Here is a 25428-nt window from a genome sequence, read left to right on the forward strand (position 1 = left end):
TCTATCACAGCTACTGTATGGCCCATCTTGACTGAAACAGACATGACAGAATGTGCACAACAAAACCACAAGTCATGGTCAATCTACAAAAGTGTGTGCTACATCTTGTAGGCTGTTCTATTTTTTCGTTCAACCCCTAAAAAAAAATGTGATTGAAGAAGTAAAAGCGTGGTTTAAACATAGTAATTCAGGGCAGCCAACAAAATATGGATGTTGCTATCAATTCTGGAGTGCAATAAATAAAACAAAAGTTATTGGAATTTTTGGGCTCATCTACCAAAAGCAGCAGGTGTGACTGTCTTTGTCTCAAAGGTATTGAAAAGCATTTTTAAAAATTTTGATAAAGCCAACAGTGGATGCTCTGTCTTCATATTCACAGGATGCCTTCAGAGACAGCAACCTGACCAACTGCAAGTATCGATCAGGTGCAATCTGCTCTCAGCAGCACTAACTCAGCCTGACAAATCAAACAGAATTCAATTTGAAGACAATCCCATTTGAATAATCAATGCTGACATGTTTAAGGATATTTACATTGGGACCCACGGGAAATAACAACAAGGCGAAAAACCAATACTTGATTAAAATGAAAAAAAAAACAACACACACACACACACACACAAGACCTTAGCAAGCACATATATTCTTCCTGAATCTTTTATTACAGTTTACTTAAAATGTAGACATCATTAATTCAGACACTGGGTTAAATTGGTGATGAAATGTCTAGGGACCAAGACTTTGCTTACACATGTGATAGATGTGACTATTATGTAATGTTTCATACCGGTGGATCTTCAATGTAGACCTTCTGCAGTCAAGATGTATTTCTGTGACAGAACAATTATTTAACACCCAACGCGGAGGGGAATTATTGATATTTAGTTTTTCAATGCAAATGACCTATTAAGGCCATATTTTTCAAAACCTCTTCAAAATTTAATATAGTGGATGTGATTTACTTAGCCAGCTTTTTAATGTCACTTCAATTCAGTAAACAGACTTTGTGTTGGATGCTGTCCAAGGGTTTAATATAAGGACCGTACAACAGAGACACAGGTCTCTTTAATAATAATCATAATACCGGTAGTTATAAAGTTCTTTTCATGCATTGAAGCACCTAAAAGGGTATTTTGCCCGAGGGGATAATATAACCATGCAAATATGAAGTATGTATCTCAAATGGTTATTATTATAATAATAATAATAATAATAATAATAATAATAATAATAATAATAATAATAATAATAATCAGAAGAAGGAATAATTTTAGCTACACATTTTAGCTTCACGTCCTAATTTTTAACGCTGTTAAAAGGGAGCATTTAGCCAACACTAATTCGGTGCCATGATTAGACATAGAGGACAAATAGTTTTAAGCAACTGAGCTGAAACATTTGAAACACATTTGCAACACAATGATTTCAAATGTTAGATCAATGTTATGTTTTTTAAATTAGGGGCTTTTAGAGACAAAATAGTTAGCATTTTCTTCCTTTATCTCCCAATCTGAAATGCCCAACTGGCTAACAGGGCTGTCTCTAACAAGCAGGAACACCAAAGGCAACCGCAGTACTTCCTGTTGGCCCTCAACCAAGATTGTCAGCTTATGTTTTTTTTTTGTGATAATTTCTCTACCTCGGCTTGTACACATTTACAGGTACACTGACAGACCTTACAGCAATAGTTTCATAATATTTACATAACACTAAGATTAGAACAAAAATAGACCAGATTAAAATGCAACAAACGCTTGGTATTTTTTTTAAATAAACATGCAATAATAATAATAATAATAATAATAATAATAATAATTATGCTGCATCATTAAGTGTAACAGCTCTGATAAAACGTGTGAATGTCTCAAAGGACACTTACTGTACCATTCTACCCATTTCCTACAAGAATGTTGTCAGTCAACGTGTGAGTTGAGTAAACGAAAACAGAACCGAGGTGCGAAAATAATGTTGTTTTTTTTTTAAAGTCTCCATGGCAACATAGAAGGCGTCCTCGTCTCTATAACAACCAGGGCACACACTTACGTCGTCTCTATAGCAACCTAGAACGCGTCTTCACAGAGGCTCCACAGTAACCACGCAGGAACACGTTGCGAAGCACTGCTGATAGAAAGACAAATACACCGTTTTATATATATTTTTTGTGTGTTTCGTTTCGTTCATAAAAAAGGGGAGACGGCTGCCGTCCATGACCACAAAAATGAGAAATTTCGAGGCCATAAAAGACAGAAAACAGGTGAAGACTGAAGGTTTCACAGTGAAATCAACTATGAAGAACTCAGTTGTAAGTAAACATGTCGGAATCGATTTTCTAAATGTTATAGTGGATTAATACTGGTCAATTAATGTCCCTTCACTGGGGTGGTTATTTTTTATCCAAGAAGAGAGATGTGTGTTTTATTTGGTGGTATTCACATCAGTACTAACTTACTATTCTCATCAAAGCAGTCATGAAATACTGCTAGGGCCCTGTTTGATATTTGTTTTAATGGTGTAGGATACTATTGGAAAGAGATGTTGGAAAGAAAGATGTTTAGGAGAACAGTTACAAAAGCAACGACAGTATATTCCTCAAGATATGGGCCAGTTGCTCAAAACTGAATGGATGAATGGGTTCACTGGTTATAAAAATGAGAAGCCTAGGAATATGTTTTTTTTTTTTAAATTTTAATTTTAATTTTAAAAGTTAGTAGGTAATTGTTAAATAACAACGTGAATTGATCTCATATGATGTAAGTTCTTTTCTTTATGAATATTGCCTCAGTTTACATCATTGAAGGTGATTTTACTCAACTAATATGCCTGGCAGGGTTATTTGTATACAGTAGTCACATTTTATGAAACTACCAAACAATGAGGTCACTCCATAATTAAAATATTAACCATTTACAGGTCTTGTAGTAGTAAGACAATAAGCAATATAACAGAAAATAGAAGTCTGGTACAGATGACTTTTAATACTGTGAATGCATTCCTCCCAGGCCCTCAGCTACATTAGACAATTGAAAGAGGTAGACCCAAGTCCCTTCCTATGTCACACTCAAAACCCATTTTTCTTTCTGATGATATGGAGCAAAGAATAATTTGTAAGCATGTACCGAGTGAAAAAAACATCAAAAGCAAGTTGGCCCAACAGAGCCTTAGAGCTGGAGATGTTCCCGACTTTCACTGCTGACTCTTGAAACTCCTTTTTTTACATCAGCTTATCTACAGTATGAATCTAAATGAATGGCATTTATTACATCCATTCTTCACTTGCTCCCGTTATGCATCTCTATTCCTTGAGTCTGAATTTGCTCTTTTGTAACAATATGCTGTACAGTCCCCAGCAGTGATGAAATATTTATGCTGTGTTAAACTGTGAGTAATGTTACCAGTCAGATGCGCTCCTCCTAAACTCCTTCGTCTGTTCCTTTTACTGAAGATAAATCAGGTGAAATGTTAGCTGTCAGCCTCTTTGGTTATCGCTGGAAGTTATTATTGATCTAGTCAAACAGACACTTTATTGGTAAAGTTTGAAAACAGAATTGTTAACCTATAGACAGGATGTCTTTTTTGAAGTTAATGCTTTCTGTCTCTGATTCCTGGATAGTAGGCAACGTGCTGACCTGGGTTGGAAGGGGGATCAGATGTTAGTTATTAGGAAGGCTGAGTAGGTGTTAATAACTCGGGGGATGTGTATATTTGTAATTCATTTTGTAAGTTTCGTACTCAATAATGTTGTGGGACAATGACAATGGTCACAGGAAAGCACCACAAGAGTGTACTCTCATTCCTGGGCCTCTCTCATGCGGAGATTGAGTTATGACTTGACTATACACAAAGACTAGATATACTGGTGGGATGTGCTTCACATTACTTTACCTGTAAGTGGCAGGTTTAGGAAAATATAAATACTTTTTTTTTTTTTTTCAAATTTTTTTTTTCAAATATTGTGAAATTAGAAAACATTCCGCACCCATTTGCTCTTGTGAGAAAGCTAGAAACAGAACCACACTTATGATCTACGGTTTATGATTCTCAGTACTGTAGATAAGAAATTAAGGAGGATTTCGATGGTATCCCTTTAATTAATTTTACAATGGCAATATGTAATTTGCCAGCACCCCCATTGCCTTTTTTAAGATTATTTTTCACAGTTCATCCACCTGTGGCACTGTGTAATATGCAAAAATAAATAGACAAAACAAAAAGGAAAACCTTGATGTGGCAGACCCAACTACACTGTCCGTACAGTATTTCTTAAAATGTTGGAGCCAGAGAGGATACGCTTTGGATTTCAAAACCTATTCCCCTTTATTTTCAAGCAAATCAGTTCAGTCGTATCAATTGTACCACTTGACAAGGAATGGACTCACAAGCTTATTTTTACTGCACTCTGACAATGGACTCTAAAAGTGAACGGAGAGATCAAGAGTCACATCTCATGGAGGGCAGGGGAAGCACTGTATCTACATTATTAAATTCTAAAAGTACAAAAGTAGTCACCAAAACTCAAGAGAATGAAGTTATTTCTGGATTTACAAAAACTGCAGCGGTAAAGGATCAAAAATGATTTGATGAAAATTCCAAATTCCAGAGGATTTGACCTAAATGTAGTAAGCTGACTGTGCCTCGGAATATTTTCTGTTATCAAATTAAAACCGACTGAAAGCAAACACATTATTTTGGGGCTGATTCTTACTTCACCCTTCTTCATTCGTCTGTATTTGAAGTCTACATTTAATTTACAAATACATCTGTGAATGCTTGTTCAAATTCTTCACAGCTTATTCATATCTTTTTAATGTGACCTCGGCTGTGATAATGTGGTTCAGCGGAGGAAAGGCTTAATTACAGTGTATTATGTTGAAAGAATGACAGCCGTGCAGTGAATATATTACCTGACATGATATCATATTTTTTTTTAAAGAAAAAAAACACAGTTTTCCTATCAACAGCATCAGATTTTGAAAGCATGCATCCCTCATCGTACAAGAGACAGTAATGAGACGCAGTTTGATTTTAGAAATATACCATTCATTTTTTGTTGAGAAAAAATCTGAAGGAACAAAGTCTACAAAATTCATAACAAAACGCTCTTTTTTTTACCCCAAAATGTATTTCTGTACAGAGCTCCATCGTCGCAATGCAACCCTTTTCAGGGCACCAGTAATAATATGGTTGTCAGATCCTATTTTCCCCATCAATTTCCCTTTCAATTGTCATTCTCATTATAAGTCATAACACACATACAATGGCATGGTCTCTTAACTATAGCGCTTGACTACCGCACTATACCCCTCTGCTTCTCACCCCTTGATTGATGTGTAGATTATGGATTTGCTTCTCAGCATAAAATCCTATTTGACTGCAGCACACCATATATTCTATTCATTGTAGATGTAATGGAAAGGATGAATCTCTCTCTCTCTCTCTCTCTCTCTCTCTCTCTCTCTCTCTCTCTCTCTCTCTCTCTCTCTCTCTCTCTCATATATATATTGTAACACAGCAGGGAGGGGGTTAAAGCCTCCCTGAGTAGAAAACATGTGCAGAATGCACATTTGTTTAGTTAATTGTTTTATTATTAATTATCCCCTGCACCTGGTAGCCATTGTTAAATTAGTACCAGGTGCAGGGTATTTAAGAGAGGCAGATAGTCTGCCCATGGCTGCTGAGAGAGAAGGAAGCAGGATAGGTGCTCTGCTTCCGAGCAGTCGGGTGAAGAAAGGTAGTGTAAACCTGTGTGGTTTGTTTCGTGGTGAAGACTTTGTTTTGTGTTCCAGGTAAACAGCTTAGCTGTCCTGATTTATAGTTTAGGTTCCTGTTTGTTTAGTTAGTGCTCGTAAAGAGCTAGGTGTTTATTTTGTGTTTGTTTATTTTTGTGTTTATTAAAAATAGCGCAACCGCGCTGAAAACTCAATTTCTGTCTGCTGGGTCAAGTTCTTAAAGGGGCAACGAACCCGAGGGAGTTGTGCTTTGTCACAATATATAGATATAGATAGATAGATAGATAGAGATATGGTGTAATGAGGTTGGCACCAAATCTAGATTTTGCATTTTAGGGTAGCGGTAATGAGATCATCAAAGGATTATTTCTAGAATAATATGGTATGTATTTTACAGTGAGATAAACAGAGAACATGTTGGAAAAAGAAACCTATGGTTGCGAATGTGGAGCCATATACAGACGTGCTCAAATCTGTTGGTACCCCTCCACAAAAAACGAAGAATGCACAATTTTCTCTGAAATAACTTGAAACTGACAAAAGTAATTGGCATCCACCATTGTTTATTCCATATTTAATAGAAATCAGACTTTGCTTTTGATTTTTTATTCAACATAATATTGTAAATAATAAAACAAATGAAAATGGCATGGACAAAAATGATGGGACCGCTAACCTAATATTTTGTTGCACAACCTTTAGAGGCAATCACTGCAATCAAACGTTTTCTGTAGCTCTCAATGAGACTTCTGCACCTGTTGACAGGTAGTTTGGCCCACTCTTCCTGAGCAAACTGCTCCAGCTGTCTCAGGTTTGATGGGTGCCTTCTCCAGACTGCAAGTTTCAGCTCTTTCCATAGATGTTCGATAGGATTCAGATCAGGACTCATAGAAGGCCACTTCAGAATAGTCCAATGTTTTCTTCTTATCCATTCTTGGGTGCTTTTAGCTGTGTGTTTTGGGTCATTATCTTGTTGGAGGACCCATGACCTGCGACTGAGACAGAGCTTTCTGACACTGGGCAGTATGTTTCGCTCCAGAATGCCTTGATAGTCTTGAGATTGTCAATATGCATTTTAGCAAATTCCAGTCTGGCTTTTTATGTTTTTCTTTCAAAAGTGGAGTCCTCCTGGGTCTTCTTCCATGGAGCCCACTTTCGCTCAAAAAGCAACGGATGGTGCGATCAGAAACTGACGTACCTTCACCTTGGAGTTCAGCTTGTATCTCTTTGGCAGCTATCCTTGGTTCTTTTTCTACCTTTCGCACTATCCTTCTGTTCAATCTGGGGTCGATTTTCCTCTTGCGGCCGCGCCCAGGGAGGTTGGCTACAGTTCCATGGACCTTAAACTTAATATTTGCAACTGTTGTCACAGGAACATTAAGCTGCTTGGAGATGGTCTTGTAGCCTTTACCTTTACCATGCTTGTCTATTATTTTCTTTCTGATCTCCTCAGACAACTCTCTCCTTTGCTTTCTCTGGTCCATGTTCAGTGTGGTGCACACAATGATACCAAACAGCACAGTGACTACTTTTCTCCATTTAAATAGGCTGAATGACTGATTACAAGATTGGAGACATGTGTGATACTAATTAAAGAAACTAATTAGTTTGAAATATCACTATAATCCAATTATTTATTATCTTTTCTAAGGGGTACCAACAAATGTGTCCAGACCATTTTAGAATATCTTTGTAGAATAAGCAATAATTCATCTCTTTTCACAGCTTCTTTGCTTTATTCTATGACATACCAAAGGCATGCAAGTATACATGATAAAATAGCTTTTAATTTCATCACTTTTCAGGAGGAATGAAGCATTATTTCAATGAGCTGTAAGGGTACCAACAAATTTGAGCACGTCTGTATATATATATTTTTAATTGAAATAATACATTGTTGATGGTATGCGAATAAGATAAAACAAATGCTCCATTTGCTGCATGAATCTGAATAGTTGATTTGAATTGGGCCCTTTATGCTTTGAGGGTTAATCTTTCTTTACATACAGAATATTTCTTTTTACATGACCCACTTAGCAACATCAAATATAATATTCTCTGTTTATTGCCAGATGATGTCAGAACAAGAATTCATTTCAGCTGGCAGAAGCTGCAAAGAGACAATTCCCCAATAGAGATGAATCATTACAATCAAAATCAAAACTGTTTCCATCACAGCATATGAAATAGTCTCTATAAAACCGTTACAGCATATAAAACACTCCACTATAAATAGTCCCAATTGAACATTAATACCAAATTATTTTAAAAATACAATAAAACAGACTTCTGTCTCACAGACTATGCTTTCTAAAACATCACCAGGGTATTTGCAATGCAATCTGTCTTTGGCATTGTGAAAAAAAAATAAAAAAAAAATGGCACCAGCTATTCCTGGAAGCATTAATTCTTACTGTAAGAGGTAGCTTTCTCTTGTCGGCAGTGATGTTGTTGTTTATTAAAGTAAATAACTGTTAATACTTGACTGAAGAAGTCAGTGCTACAATGTTTAACACCAGTCTGGTTTTGATTACATTTTAACATAGGCGCCTAACCCATAGGGAGAGGGAGCATGTTCCCCCCACTTCCTTTGATTAATATATATTTTGCCCCTCCACTCTTTTCGCTCATTGTATTGACCCTGTGGTTTGCACTGTACAAATATCTAACGTTGGCAGTTTATCAATGTTTTCACCATTGACTCACAGTGTCATTATTTTTTGTATTTCTAAAAAAAAAAAAAAAAAGAAACATCTTGCTATAGCTGCCATGAGGCTAGACAGGGAAAACACTTGCTTTTTGTTTTTTTTAGCTAATCTCAGTTGGGTTGGCCGCTTCTATGTCACCACTTGCCATGGAATGACCTCTATCAATTTTGAAGGTCAGGACAGGGTTGTACATTTCTGTCATTAGGTGGCACTACTATACTGCACTCTAGCAAATACAGATCCTATAGATTTGGAATGCTTTGACTACTGAGCTGTCAGGGATCTACAGGAAACACTTCTAGAAAATGTTTTGTAGTTTTGAGTACCTTTTGAAATCCAAACTGCGTTACGCAGAAATAGTATTTCAGAACATGAAATAATATTTCAGAATATAAATATGACTGTTAAGCTGAAGAGATAATGGTTATTCAGGAGGCTAAAGTAGGAACTCATAAAGAAACTGTGACAAATAAAATGCCCTTCCGAACTCTTTTCCTGTGGGTTGAGCAGCAGAGCAGTGGTGGCTGTCAATCAGCACTCCCTCTCGCAGACAAAGCTGCCTGTTCTTTCCCAAACTGCAGTGACATAGAAAATGATTCAGCTAACTGCAAAGGGCCTTCAGGAGCTTTTCATGCAGTATACTAAAGAGAAAGCAATTAGGCTGAACCCTTTTATTATTTTGTTGAAATAATAATAAAAAAAGGAAATGTAATGGATTTCATTAAGATTAGAACTGGAATAACCTCTTGAATTCTAACTTATTTTTTCTTTTTCTTTGTGGCAGCAATTGTCTATGTAATTTAGGCAGAGCAGTGATTAGTAGTGTATGGGGTTTGAGTCCGTGATGAACATACTAAGCCTTGCATTAATAATGAATTGTAATTGTAGTTAAATTAAGGCTGCAGAGATGATAATGATAACTATAAACAAACTTCTCCTAATTTAATCCTTTCTGTTCCACTTGCATACAAAGGAATGAATTGTCTAGCCATCCGTGTCGCTAATGCTAATTAACAATCTTGGCACCTCAGGGTGGGTCCAGAGCCTTTCTCTCTGAGCTTGTAGACAGTTGGCATTAGTTGAAAGTTCATCTCTATAGACTGAGCTCTAAAAGACAAAGATTTGATTTCTGCTACTGAACCTGATAAGAGGGCATTACCTTCACAATCTGGTAATCGCCTAACTGTACTGTACATTGTGGTTGTAAAGCGTGTGATTTCAAATGGACAGAAGTGCAGTTGCGGTTACAATCCATGAACATAAAAATGACATTTTAGAACAATAATAAATAGTTCCACTAAATTACCTGACCTGGGTCTCTTTTTATTACCCTGGTATCGATTATTAATTTGAGAATTTAAAGAAAATGTAGAAAATAATGCAGTTGTAAGCGCAGGTCTCTAGTCGGCGTAATAAAGACAGCGTTAAAACAAGCTTTGCATTAAGTCTTTTCTTAACTGACAGGATGTCATTGTTTTACAGAAAACAATAACACGCAGCTGCAAGCACACCTCAATAATAATAACTGCGGTGACTATTCTTCTCAGGAACTAAATCAGAAAGAAAACAACATAACAACATCCTGTTGGGTTTATGTCATGATAACTCTGTGATCCATTAATAATAATAATAATAATAATAATAATAATAATAATAATAATAAGAGAAAAACATTACTCACTTACTTACGAAACATTTAACTATTTTGTTTTGGGTTAAATAAAAAATATTTGTGGAGCACATTAAGTAAGTGTGCTAGTGCTTCCTCCTTTGAATGAAATATTAAAATTCTGTTTTCTCCTGCTTTGGTAAAGAAATTACACACAATGCTTTGCTTGGATGCCATGTTATCCCGCAGCGTGAAGCGCATTTAACATTAATAACTGTATTCAGACTGAGATTATTATTATTATTATTATTTTTATTATTATTATTATTATTATTATTATTATTTTTTTTTTTTTTTCAGTGTTTCCAGCACTGAAAAAGATTTCATACGTCTACAGGGATTAAATGTATGTGTACTATATAGTATTTAAATATGTATCGTGCACATAAAACATGAATATTTGTGACTTTTTTTTAAAAAATCATTACCCCAAAAGACCCGGGTATCCAGCTTGTTTCATAGACATTGATTCGCACAAATCTTACACCATCTAATGATACCTTAGGTAAGACAGTCCAGGATAAGAGCTAATTGTTGGCATTAGGGCAGCAGTGTGGAGTAGTGGTTAGGGCTCTGGACTCTTGACCGGAGGGTCGTGGGTTCAATCTCTGGTAGGGGACACTGCTGCTGCACCCTTGAGCAAGGTACTTTACCTAGATTGCTCCAGTAAAAAAAAAAAAACCCAACTGTATAAATGGGTAACTGTATGTAAAAATAATATGATATCTTGTAACAATTGTAAGTCGCCCTGGATAAGGGCGTCTGCTAAGAAATACATAATAATAATTGAGGGTTGTGAAACCAGACAACACTTTCAGCCTGATATCTTTGAGTTTAGAAAGCAAGAAACTTGCTTTTTGATGTTCAAATACATCTCAATATTGCTAAAATCCCTTTATTTTATATACCACCTGCTGGTATAATTCTGTCACCATATCATTTTAAAAAGCTAAACATTGTTTTAATGGAATGCACCAATAGAAACGAAACCTAGGGCCTACAAATGTACTTTTCTTGCCTTCAGTGATGCAAAGTCATTGATGCCATGGTCCTAGTTCAGAGAGTTGGCCAATGCAAATTCAATGGCTATAATGGCTAGATTAGACAAGCATTCAATTTCAGCTTTCTGAAACTATGTTGGATTGTTAGTGAACTTGCAAATAAATGACCTACCTACTTAAAAAAAATCATGCTGTTATTTAGATGGGAAAATGTTCATTTGCATGTAAAGAATTATATTATGTGAAGATTGGAACTCAGTTGTAGGTTACCAATAATCACTATAATAATTACAATTAATTATTATTATTTATTTATTAGCAGACGCCCTTATCCAGGGTAATAGTAATAGTAGAAGATGCTGAACTGGAAAATGCTGCCAATCTCACTGTTGGGTAGATTTTCTCTGGAAGGTTCCCAGCCCAGAATAAAGAAAAGGAGACTCTCACTCTCTAAACTAGGAGTGCTATCCTTGCCTGTTCTTGAGAAATATTATTTGGCTGCAAAGCTATATTTGGTGCAATACTGGATTTTCAAAAATGTTAATGCCGGATGTACCTACATGAAACCATCTGGAAAACTATCTGACTATTCACTCCTAATTGGTTCCATTTAAAAAAAACCAAAAAAACCCCAGCTATTTTACAGACACTAAATGTCTGGTTTAAAAAATGTTTAGGATTAGACAATGATTATTTAAAACTGGAGGATGTTCCGCCCACAAAATAGAAACAGCTTGGTATCAACACTGCAGGACATCTCTCAAAATAACACACTGTCTTTTGACACAGCAGTGTCAGTCACAATACAATATAGCAAAGGAACTCTTCCAGTTCTTTCAAATAAGACAAGTCCTCAAAATGACCACAATATAGCATACACACTAATAGCAAATGTCCAATCGAATAAATATGATTGCTGCATCCTAAGCCGTTAAAAAAGACCATGAAACAGGGTGCAAATAAAAACGAAAGCATAAATAAACTGACAGTATTAGCCTTACATTCGTGCCCTTTTTTTACATACAATATAGTATCCCAAAGCTCTTACAATATTATTATTTATTTCTTAGCAGATGCCCTTATCCTGGGTGACTTACAATTGTTACAAGATATCACATTATTTTTACATACAATTACCCATTTATACAGTTGGGTTTTTACTGGAGCAATCTAGGTAAAGTACCTTACTCAAGGGTACAGCAGCAGTGTCCCCCACCTGAGATTTAACCCACAACCCTCCAGTCAAGAATCCAGAGCCCTAACCACTACTCCACACTGCTGCCCTAAATAAATTGGACTGCATATTAACTAGACTGCATAGTATATGCACTTAAGTTGTTTTTGTACAAAAGCTCAGAATTGGCTTCTACTTGAATAACCCTTAGGGAATGCACTGCACTATTAGTATGCTTAGAATATCACCAGGTTAATAGTGGATTTCGTTTTATTAACTGATAGCCAGCAATGCCCAAAGCTTAATATTTAATTCCTGCAAAACTATTTTGCTTGTTAATTTTAAAAACATTACATTTTCACTTGGGCCACTGTCCCTATCCCCAGAGTCGATTTATGATTTTATCTTTTTAATTCCATAATATTTTGCACTGTGAACAGATACACTGCAAAACGACCTGTTCAAACATGTTGTGAACTGATTTTCTCAGGGACTGTTGTAGAGAGTCCAAATCCAGCTCGATATATATTATCTGGAGAAGAGATCTCAAAGACGAATCAGGAATTTCCCCAATCAACCAGTGATTACTGTTGCACACAATGGTTTTTCACGCTGCTATGCTAAAAACGGTTCTTGCTTGAAATGGCAGTTAGACTAAAGGAAGATCAATAGTAACATGAAATCGATGGGGTTTTTTTTGCAGCCTGAGAGAGCTGAAATAAAAATAAAAAAATGTAAAAAAAACACAAAAGTTTAACAAGATCTTGGGTTTGTGTTGTGATCTTGTCTGGTTAAATTGAGAATGTCAGTCATCTTTTGTGCCTGCCACTATAAATCAATGGCCTCTGTAGTGTTTGGGGTTTATGTGTCAGTAATTGTTAACCCAGTGTATACCATAGAATGCCATTTATTAGGTTTTATTAGCTTTATGTACTGTATATATTTTACGTGCCAGCAGTACCAGTTTCTACATAATTCCACATACAGTTCATTCTCAATATCATATCACTCCTAGAACATGTATTAGAATGTGTTTGAGAGCAATGGGTTTGGTTCCTAGTTGAATGTTGAATGTCCAGTGTAACAAGGCATTAGCTAAATATTTTGTGTTATTATTATAGCCCTACGTTAGAATAAAATTCATACCAAAAAAAATGTACATGTTATTTTTTTTATTTGTTTGTGCAGCAAAATCTACTCAATGTTATTTATTCGCTGGGCATAAACCCCTGAACCAATCAGCTATTCTAGTGACAGAGACATAGGTGCTAGTGACACAGGTACATAAATGTCAAACAGGAACTGGCTGACTACTCTCTGCATGCATCAGTACATTACAGTAAATGTGTATTATGATGTTTCTATCAGTACAATGTGCCAAGTAAAACCAGATTTGCAGTGAGCATGATAACGTGCAGTGTGAGTAAGTGTCAGAATGTATCATTAAGTAGTAAAAATGCATGAACTATATCAGCAGGATTGGTAGAGTTGTATAGTTGTCAAGAAAGTGACAGCATCAGTAAGCAAGAACACTATAGTCATTGTCAATATGAACCAGAATCATGTCTGATTTCATCATTTCTTTGCTACTGGCTGTTATTTAATTAGGTGAGCAATTATTGTATGCATAATGCCTCATTCTTAGGGGCCGTGCAAAATTATCAACATTTTCTTAACGCGTACAAAGCGTGCGCTGGGAGCTGGTGAGGCCGAGGGCAGTGTATGATTGAATAAAAAAAAAAATGATGACATTTTTATATAGATTTATTTATATGTCTTCCTGTCATTTTGCTTTTGATTGACAAGTTCTTTTCAGTGCACGACAGAGAGTATAGAAGGCAGTGAAGCGTCAGCAAACTCCAGTTATTTTTCTCAGTGTCTTTAAAACTTTTCTTGGGCCTATCAAGTTCCTTTCTGATTTAGTGTGGTGAGCAAGATCAGTGTACATCATGGCTGATCATTTGAATAGCGAAGGGTGCAGAAAGACAGCACCACATGATTAAATGAAAATACAATTCATTGTTCAGTGGCGGAAAAAATATGTTTTTATTTGTTACTGTATTTCTCCAGTATGCAAATACGTGCAGAATTAATTCAAATATATACATTTTATAGTATTTCTAAAATGTGTTTGTACTAATAGCAGCGTGAAATCTTTAAAAAAATCTATGAAATCTCATACAGTACACCATTGAAAAATGCTGCCTGTCACGTAATACTACTCTGTTTCACTGCAAAAGCAGATTAGAAGACTCAAATATGTATTTTTCAGTTTAAATAGTAAACACAAGTATGTGATGACAATGAAAATATAATTGACCTTAAAATGGCTTTACCTGCCTCTCTCGGTAGATAGAATCCTATCACAAATATGCATAGATCAGTAGTACCTGCTTTCCATGCATGTACAGTGATCAATATAGACACAAAACAAATAATACAAGGTTTTTTTTACTGCTTAGGATATCCATGGGCCAATTAAGTTAAAGATTAACATTTTGAACCTGTGCTAAAATTCTGCAATGTCTACATTTCAAACATCTAGGGCTTCCTTCTGATGTCAGCATTTTAATGTACACTTATGTGGGGGGGGGGGGGGGGGGGATGGGGCACCAAATGATGGACCCTGTAGCTGATGCCTGTAAGCATGATTTTTACAGGAATACACATGACCTCTTGATGGAAGGTATCCTGAAAATCAATGAGGAATTTTATTTCCATCAACCATAACAGTGTTGCATCATTAAAATCACAATCACAGCTTTATTAGGTACAGTAATTATGTGACTAACATACAGCGGATACCCACACCTGAGTGAACATGCTGTGTAGGATCATTGCTCTTTAATCCTGAGGCAAACAATAGAAGATCTGTCAGCTGTGTGGACATTAAAGATCCCTGGGCACTTGTCAAACAAGAACAAAGGTATCGATTGCAGTGTCTGGGCCAAGTTCCACTTATAAAGCTTCATCCGTCCCAACCCAACACTGGAGAAATATCAAAGAGTTGCCTTTGATTTATGCAGTGTGTTCAGATAAATAAATCGTGAATAAATGTTTGTCCTTCTACCTTCTGAAGTGACTTTACTGTACTGAATTTAACACACGCTTGACTGCACTGTACTGCAATATGCAATCACACAGCCAGGCTGTTTTCCAGCTGAGCTTTAGCACAAGAACAGAAATAGTTTTTATTACCCTGGCAATGGTGAAGCATTCAAACAATTCTATAATATTTTCAGCCTGCCTGATTCATGTTGTTTTTCCATTTAGATTGGTGCATCATTAATTAATACACATCTGCATTTTGGTAGCTTTTGTTTATTAAATAACTCATATATCTGGCATGTCAACAGTGAATAATGCCCTCGTTCCTAAATGGAAGCCCCAAGCTGGCACAGTGCACACTCGCCCCATTTAACCTCTGCATGAACCAAATTATTCTGCCTCTCTGAGAACTTGTCTGAGCCGAAGCCCTGCTGGGCTGCATGTTTCTACACCAGTGGAAACCTGAATAAATACAAAGTCTGTTGATCCGGAAAGACGACAGTCTTGTGGGCTCAGATGTTTGTGACTTTGCCCGATCTTATGGTTCATGATCTTATTTTGCTAAGGTACGCTGAACTTGAATTCAGTTTGCATTGATTTAACATGGAGCTTTATATTTATTTCTTTAAAAAAATATATTCTTTTTGGAAAGTATATGCTTTGACTGCCTGGGAGGCAAACAAAGGCTTAGTTACCTACAGAATCAGACAGAATGATAGAACCACCTGCCATAACACTGTCAATATGTTATGGCAGGTGTACAGTATGTTTGGAGGAAGGACAGTACTGATTTGCAATGACGGGTCCTAGGGGGGAGTTCCAGTCAGACAAATGGGACGATTTCACCTGTAAAGTACAACAGAGAGGTGCAGCTTTTTGCATAACAAATTAATCTCTTGTGTGAGGGACACCCCATTTAAACAAAAGTGTGTGCCACATATCATATGTGTTTCTCACTTCTTCTTCTTCTTCTTCTTGTTTTTCTGTATTGCAGTTCAAGCCCTTTATGGTGACCATATCATTATATATAGCTGTGAGGTATGGCCTGTCTGCATTCCTGTGGTGAGCCTGTCTGTTCATCATAGATTCATTGTAGATGTTAAAAATAGCCTGTGCCCATGGTCCTTAATCTTTGAATGGATTTAATCCATAACAGCACCTGCACAAGCTTTTAAATGCCTGTCTGTGTATAAATAATAGGCTCTCGAGTGCTGTCAGTCCTTCATGTTTCATGCACAAACACGGTGCCCCTGTCCATGCACTGCCTATTTAGAGGATAGATAGGAGCCTGTTTTCTCTGTAGCCGTTAACCTCCACCTTTCAGAAGCACTCACCATTGCTCTCACTCATACCTTGTGGCTTGCTGGAGGCGCCTTTCCTCCAGTGCTCATCTTTTACAGACCTTAATTGATAACTCTATCCACCTGTGCTGCATCTCCCCCCTGGCGCTGTCAGTCTGTCACATATTGCTGGACTCTAAATGGACTACCACACTTGCCCTAAATATAGAAGAGGGCCTTTGTCCCTTGTGCTGGATTTTCATTATTTTCTGAAAGTTCATAGGTGGGTCCATCTTTGACCCCGACACTGGACTGCTTGCCTTTCTCAATTAATTTGTTCACCACCAATTGTTCCCCTGCTGTGCAGTCTCTCTGGATTTCATTTTATAATGGTGTTTGGGTGAAATTAGATAATGTTTTTTGGGATGGAGATTAAAGCTGCTGTATTGGATCTCTAGTGCATTAACTTAAAATTCATTAATCTGCTTACTTTGCTTGCATTCCATTTTTTTTTTTTTTTAAAGTGTGAAAAAGACAAATTTGTATGTATTGTATCAGGGCTTTGTAAGCAATTAACAAATTGACTGCAAGTCGATATTCACTGAAGGCAATACCTTATTAGTTGTTCATTTTTTGTGAACTGTCATAGTCATGTAGGAAGGACTCGCATGGATGCCTAAAGTTTATTCTTACAATAATAAAGTCAATGATTTAGTGTTAGAGAAAATGCATTGTTTAAATAACTAACTTAAATTGATGCTTACATTGTATCATTAAACTCTGGAACTAGCATGTTTTAGTGCTGTGTGTCTTTTTAAGGTAAATCGAGGTTTAATGTTCTAAGATGTTTAGGGTTGAGTGGAATTCACTTAGCTCACTGACAGCAGGAACTATTGATATCCTGTAAACATTTCTCTACGTTGAATTAGCTGGCTCGAAAGTCCCAGTGTCTTTCCTTTAAATTCACTGACAAAGATCTTGACTACTATTGAGTTTTCTATGGGATGTTTGCTTATTTTAATATCCCAGTTGCCATTATTGCAGTTGTACAGACTTTTATACACTGAAGAAAAATACTTTAAAATTCAAGAAGACACTTTGTTTCCTTGTGTAATGGCTTCAAGGAAAATAACTGGGATCTGCAGGACAGAAGCACACAAGAGTAATTGGAAGTTTGCCTATTGAATTTCTGTTTGGTATACTTTGGTATACTCGGAGTGGAGTATTGTGCTTATAATGTGCATTGTCTTCATTTAAATTATTTCACTGTTTGGGTTCTTAACTATCTTGATGAGTTCAAAAGAATATATAATATGCAGTATAATACAATAATGTAATAACATCTAGCGTTAAGAAGACCCGTTATTCATAAATGTTAACATTCCTGAATTTAATTACAGTATCAATACTGTGTCTTCTTTCACAGTATTTTAATATATTGTACACCAAGTAAAAGTGAATGTAATTTGAATAATTTGATTTGAAGAGCATTTTCTTTGTTACTGTTATGGTGCCCAAGCCTTAGAAGTCCACTATGGTATTTTGTTTAAATATACCCTAATTTAATGTGATGATTTATCCTTCTCGTGTGCATGTTCCAAAGCTTATTTATTTTCCATATTTCCAGTCCCTCAGAAGTAAAACACATCACAAGACATTTCACCTGTTTCATCAGGCAAATCAAATCTAAACAATAGAGCGGGTCAGCTGGTATGCAAAATGAAACCACTGAAGTTTAAGGAAAAAAGGTTTTTTTGGGAAATCTGTATTAATTTTTGATGTGGTGGGTGTGTCTTCTGTCACTGATCATTATCCACTGTATACATTTTGAATCATGTGGTTAGCATCTTCAAGAGCGTTAAGAAGCAGCATCTTTAAACGTGTAACGAAAAAGCAATAGATAGTATACATGTACAATACCAAGCTACTTAATAATAATACTAATGCACTAGTGCACCTTGTCAGAATGGCATGTTTTGAAATTCTTAGCATTTTACTTTTTGTTTGATATATATACTGTATTCCTTTAAATTTAAGACGTAGTTTTTAAATTTTACTTCTCAAAAATGCCCTGCATCTTAAATTTGAGTACAGTGAAGCGTGTATTAAAATCTCCAATAAAAGACGTGACTGCAAGAGAGAAAAGACAAACAGAAACGTTACCGCCCGATCTCGAACCATCCATGACATACAGGCAGCCATTTTCAAAGAAGTGGGAGTCATTGTGTGGGAGATGTCAAGTGATAAAGAGGACTGCAACTCAGAGGATGATGACTAGGAGAGATTCGTTGTTGTTACAGTCATGTTCATTTACCAATATACAACATGCTTTACCAATATGCCTAAGTTTGTAGCATTTCATTGCAAAAAGTGGAGTATTCCTTTGTATAAATGGTTAGGCTTTGTGAGAACTTGCAGTGCAGTGACAGCCCCTTTTCCAAACATCAATCAAAGGTTTTCAGAACAGCTAGAGCATCTATTGAGACCTGCCTTCCAGTCTATATGATGGATCACCTTCGTGGCAGCATAGCAAGTGCCACACTGAACTCCCCATTTTAATTGATGAGATGTACTAATTCTCCCAATCAGAACAATGTCAGCACACCGGATGTGTTATACTAATAAAGTTACATCATTGTGTTTTCTGAAAATACTGACAGATCCACCCCAGGCAGCCTAATTTGTCAGTCTCCATGCATAACCTCTATGGAAGGGTCAGGGACTAGTTCAGGGTCTTTTAAAGGTTATTGATCCACCTAAATAAATAGGAAAAGAAAAATGGGACTAATTGTATTGATTTGTTGTTTTAATAGAAAGACCTGCTCTCTTACAAGCACCAAGAGCCTGTGTTATAATGAAGAGTACAAACCCAGTTTATGTAATTTGTGTGTCAGTCATGTTGCTCTTGTTGTTCAGACTTTGTGAAAGCGAGATGAAGCAGAGTGCCACTCAACTGTCGGCTTGGTAGAGATACAGCAAACACAAAATCAGCTGGTGCGATTACTATTACTCATCAAGCAATCTGGTGCAGTGCATCTCTTTGAAAATGAAGCTGTAACATGAAAAGAAATACAGGTTACATCATTTGCCATTCTTTCCTAATCATTTAACATTCTGAATAGAAGTACTCTGATTTCAAATGGAACTCACCAGAACAAGGCATTAAATTAGGTCTGAAAATGTATAGGCCTAGTACAACCTTGGGTGTTTAACACACACCTTTTCGGGAACTCCAGATACGCAAACAGTGTGATTTGTGGGGTGACGCAACACTTTCACTGCGAAATGACCATACAGACTACACTGATGTAATGTCTAATGTAGCCTATTTTTGATACTGTATTGTATGTATAGCCATCGACTTATTTCCTTTCTATTAAAATTGCTGTATATCGTGTGTAGAGTACTATTGATTTTTGTGGAACATGATTCATTTCAATATATTTTTGGATATCTAGGTGCTGAAGTTATATAGATAAAAAGACAAGCTCAAATCGACTGGGTTGTATTGCCCAGGGTTTGAACGGTCCTGTGAAAAGCGTGGCAGCCTTTACACATAAAACTTTCAGTCACTTGGTGGGCTTTATTGCTTTAGAAATATTGCAGCTGGGGGATCACTGTTAAAGACTATTTTAAAACTTTTATTTTGATGAAAATACATACAGTTTGATATTCCTGAAATGTATGGTTTGTTTATTAACAAAAAAATTATTAAAATAGTTGAATACATGCAAAATGTACAGCAATATTATATAACGTATTCATCTTTCTTTGGAAAACAACAACTTGAAGATTAAACTGGTTACTTAATTTCTGTCTATCCAGGTTGTTGGACCCCCTGCAGCTGGTGCATTTAGGGAAAGACCAGCGAAACCAACTGCATTTCGGAAATTCTATGAGCGAGGGGACTTCCCTATTGCCCTGGAACATGACACTAAAGGAAACAGGATAGCCTGGAAGGTACCGCTTTGCTTTTCCCTTTTCCATTAAAAATATATAAATGCACTGGTCTCAATCTATCCCCAAATCCACATCACAAAATCAGCGCCATTGAAAGTCTCTGATTGAACTAGAAGCAGGTCTAAATGGCAGCAGCAGGTGTTCAGGTCAGGATTTAGATGAGTGCTCTGCCAGCACCGTGCCTGACTAGCAAGTGCCATTGTTCATGTGTTCATGGGCGGTAAATTCAGAAGCACCAACATTTTAGATAAAAGAATATATATATATATATATATATATATATATATATATATATATATATATATATATATATATATTAGCCATTGGACCACTTTTATTTTCCAATGTACCTGTCTATTTTTGTCTGGCTAATGAATCCAATCTGTAGGTATACTAAGCATCACTCCAAAGGGGGCCCATCCAGTTAATTATACAGGGGCTGCTTTGCTTTATAGCATAACACCATTTCACAGTGGGATACATTATCTGTTAATGTACAGTTGTGAATGTGTGTGTGTTTGTGTGTGTGTATGTGCATGTCTGTAACTTTGTGCTTACGTGAATAAAAACTCTCTGACTCTGTCTTTTCACATGTCTTGTTTTTTTATGTTATTTTGTGCTCCAACATCTGTTGTTTAACAGACTTCCATTAAAGTAACTCCTATTTGGTCTCTGAATGGTACAGAGTTTCAATGGCGTCCTTATCTTTTTTTTTTTTGGTGTGGGGATCGGGGGCTGGGCTGGGGAGATTCTTGCAGCTGTGCAGGGGGAGCGGGGGGTGCAAAATGAGGCATTTCTGGAACTGTGTAAATAGTAACTTTATTAATTCATTTAAGTATCTTAATTTGCTCTCCACAGATAGATGGCGATATGCTGAACCTCTTGTCCAAAGGTTGGTTGTTTCCACCCTGTTTTCTTACAACACAACCTTGCCTTGTCTCCATGCTTTTACAAAGAAAGTAATTGGCATTGAAAGATGGAACCAGAACTGCTAAACTTTGGACAATGGATAGGTACATCACTTCCAATTCCCCAAATTCCAGGAACTACTGACCCTCTTAGCTAGAGGTGTATGAATAGACTCTTGCTGTCTTTAGCTCTTGTTAGAATGCACTCTTTTTCTGTGCCGACCCATCACTGCTGCTGGTGCATCTTTGTTAAGAATACAGTTTACCTCTAAGTTCAAACGGTCAGCTGCAGTGCTGTATGCATGCTTGACATGGGTATTGGTTTGCTTGTTAGACAGTCAATATGCGTTCATCAGACTGCCTGTGTTTGGATTTAGTACTGCATCTTTACTCTGTGGTTTCTCAGGTATAAATGGAATAACAATATTTTAAAGGAATATCAATGCAAACCCAGTTTATGCCAAAAGGCAGCCAGGCCCGATCAATTAATCTGATCAAGTGCTTTAGGAAGTGGAGAGTGTAAGTGCTCCCTCGAGATGGATATCCATCTCCTCAGAATGATTGAATTACATGCAGGGAGACACACCAGGGTCAGTGTGGCTATGAAAAAGCTTTTACCCCAGCTTTCCATTTACATTTTTATGTGTTGGATGGACGAATGACTTATTCTGACAATTACATCAGGCTATATACCTAATTTGGTTAGGAATTATTCCAGGCCCCTGGTTTAAGTCATTTATGTCACTACACTTTGATTCTTTTAAAGCAGGAAGCAAAAAAAAAAGCATTTTTGCATTGCCTGCTCTATTGTGTATCTGTTAAATACTGTATGTTCCTATTATGAACTGAGGCTTTTAAACTCAATGCTAATCATAGCTTTCCCTTTTTCTAAGGTAAGCAGGGTCTCTACAATGTACCCAATTAATATAATAAATAATATATTGTTGTAGCCACCGCTGTGGGATGAAGGAAGCTTAACTAATATCAATTTTGCCTTTAGGTTAGATGGCTATACAATTTTAATACCAAACCACATGTCTTTGTTTACACAGACCTCAGCCTGACATGTTGGACGTTATTTATTTGTAAGTGTTTAGCATAAGTCAGGGGGTGTAATAAGACTGCTTAGCAGTTTGACCCATTATAGGTTTTATGTGGCTTACTTATTAAAGCAATACTGCCTGGAGTGCAGGATTAGTTGGTTTGAATCCCAGGCACGCTGAGTTACCATGCTTGGTAGCGCTGCATTGTAAAAGAGTCTGGTAATATTGCAAGTGTGTTATTTATTATTTTCTCAAGGAGCAGAGTGATAAGTTGAGGGGTGCTTTAATCTTTAGAAAAAAATCACCAGAATGTGATAACTAAAACCAAAAAGGTTAAAATGAGAATCTAAATAACAAAAATAATACAACTTCTTTCATACCACAGTTATAAATTAGCTTTGCAAACTTTATATTTTTAGTGTAATTAAATGTAACCTTGATCAAATACGTTTGTGACTTTTTAGTTTCCGGATGATAAAGCACAAACAGCTTGGATTCAAATTATCCTTTTTGTTGTGACGATCAGCAGGCACACAATTCACTGCAATATCTTGCACAATTAACAACAACAAAAATAAGACAATGTATTGCTCTCATGGGGCTGGGAATGGGCAAGCCAATGGGCCAAAGTGCTTTTTCAAGTTCCAGCATTTCATATTCATTGAAAGGGAAATCAAGAATTAACGTTGTGCACTAAATAGCTCTATTCATTGGAGGTGAGCTGATAAAAAAAAAAAAAAAAAACTGCCTCAGGGCTTCTGGAAAGGTTAAACCTAGAAGTGAGTTATAAATAGGAACACCTGACATCATGTTTGAGAAAAAAAAGACTGTATCAAGGTCTCCTTTACCCTGTTTTTTGAATCAGGCCTTTATCCAGCTGCTCCCTCCATTCCTGCAGCTCTCCCTTGTCACATCCTTGCAGCTGGCTCTTCAAAAGCAGATGGCTTCCAACACAAACAATAATTCTCTTTAAAAGGACAGAAGACCCGGCCAGGGACTACTTTCTCAAACCCAAATCTGCTCAGGGCTGTTGACCCGCCTTTCCTATAAAACAGAGGAATATATTCATTGAAGAATGTGACAGGCTTGTGCTGCTTTGTGCACCGCAGGTGTCTTCCCTAAATGAAACCTTTAATTAACGAAATAGATGGGGTCACAACTGTGTACACTTCGTAATCAAGCGTAGAATGTAAACGCAGCATATTACAGCCTCTGACTTCCTGTCAGGAGAGGACGGCAGTGTACGTGCTGGTCAGATCCCTCTTTCTCTTCAGTGGACAGGCAGCACCACTTGCTAGTCTTTTGGCTCTCCTCTATCTCTTTCCCACCACTGCTGAAGGTTAATTGGTTTTGAAATGATTCGATTAAATCCAGACACTAATGCGGTTATCGTGCATTTGTGAGAAAGTCTTAGCAAAACAGAAGCCCTCCTTAAAAAAGAAAAAGAGAAAAAAAAAATCCAATTTCATCTGTTCATTTTTTAAACAGCTCAGCTTTCCAAAGCAAGACTTACCCTTAAATGATTGTGGAGTTTCATTACCTTGAAAGCTTTTTTTTTTTCAAGGGGGAAGGAACTATCATGTCTTTATTGTAATCACAAGGTCAGAATATTAGAATCTGTATTGGAGCTTAAAGGGTATGTAGCAGGGTTCCAAAAAATATAGTATTAGATGTTCCTACATGTTGCTACAACTGCAATTTTTCTTTTCATTGTTACATCCTGACAACTTTTATATTTATAACTTTAAAGTCTGTTTCAAAGCTCTTTTCAAAATGTCCGCTCTAGTGCACTGACAGTGTAAGGATTATTGCCCACTTTGTCAAACAGGTAACACAGCAATAACGATCCATGATGTGATATGGAACAGAAAAGCCAGAGCACTTATTGTTATGTTTTTTAGTTTTTTTCACTCTTCCTGCAGTGATTTAGAGAACAGATCTCAAACCCTAGTGCATTCTGAAGAGCTTTGAAAACAGACTTTGAAGTTATAAAAGGTTGTCAGGATGTTAACAATGAAAATAAAAATGACAGGTACATTATTTAAACAGTTGTAGCAACACATGGGGACGTGTAACGTTATATTTTTCGGAACCCCGCTACTTACTCTTTAAGGGCCTGCAGTGATTACAGCACTGTACAAAATAAAATAGCTCTACTGTTATTTTTTTAATTAAATCATTTTTGTTTAAGTTACAGCAACAAAACTACTAATATATGGTTTCTAAACAAAATCATTCACTTGAAAATAGCTTTAATGGATATAAATAAATTTTGGACCTGTAGATAGTTCATATACAGTACATGATACTGCATTACATCATGCCGGGCCAGATGTGCGATAGGAGGCTTGCTTGATCAAGCGGGTGTGAAGAAAAATGGCTTTAGACAGTATATGATGTCACGTAAGAGAAATCAACCATAGACAGTGTCCTAAGATATTATGATGTTGTATTTGAAATGTGACTATATTTTAACCACTGGTCTCTCAGGCTTGGTATAGCTCTCTTCAGTCCTCTCTTTTTAACATTAGCAGTTTTCTAATATTACTGGCGACAGTATGTACGTACAGTATGTGACTCTTTCATGTTTAGGTGTATTACTTCTCTGTAACTAGTACAGGTCAATCAAGCAGTTTCCTAAACCTGGCTAACCTCAAATAAGTCTTCAGTTCTGCTTCTCCTGTTCCGGAGTATGTTCCAGGTGCTGATCAGGGTTTGCTGTAGTATGAGTTTAGAAATTGGATCATAGTACATGTTGAATACCAAACAAAGCAAAATATATCCTCGTGAAAATATAGGATGTGAGTTATTTTTTAGTGTGACGAATTTTTAGATTGAGCAGCAGTTCTTTTCAGCTTTTTTAAACAGTGACCCGCATGACTAGACCATGACTAGGCCATGACCAATACAT

The 25428-nt window shown here is 36.6% G+C and overlaps 1 protein-coding gene across 1 annotated transcript in view; it reads left to right on the forward strand.

Annotated features, from left to right (window-relative positions):
* The first annotated feature begins 2066 nt into the window (after positions 1 to 2066).
* The window catches only part of LOC117413099 (parkin coregulated gene protein-like), an 89642-nt gene continuing 66280 nt past the window's right edge, over positions 2067 to 25428 (forward strand). Inside the window, exons 1-2 of the mRNA XM_058997609.1 lie at positions 2067 to 2302; positions 20432 to 20566. Coding sequence (XP_058853592.1) covers positions 2207 to 2302; positions 20432 to 20566 — 231 coding nt within the window. The 5' untranslated portion in view covers positions 2067 to 2206. The remainder of the gene's footprint in view (positions 2303 to 20431; positions 20567 to 25428) is intronic.

This window comes from Acipenser ruthenus, chromosome 23, assembly GCF_902713425.1.
Source record: "Acipenser ruthenus chromosome 23, fAciRut3.2 maternal haplotype, whole genome shotgun sequence".
NCBI classification, from domain to species: domain Eukaryota; kingdom Metazoa; phylum Chordata; class Actinopteri; order Acipenseriformes; family Acipenseridae; genus Acipenser; species Acipenser ruthenus.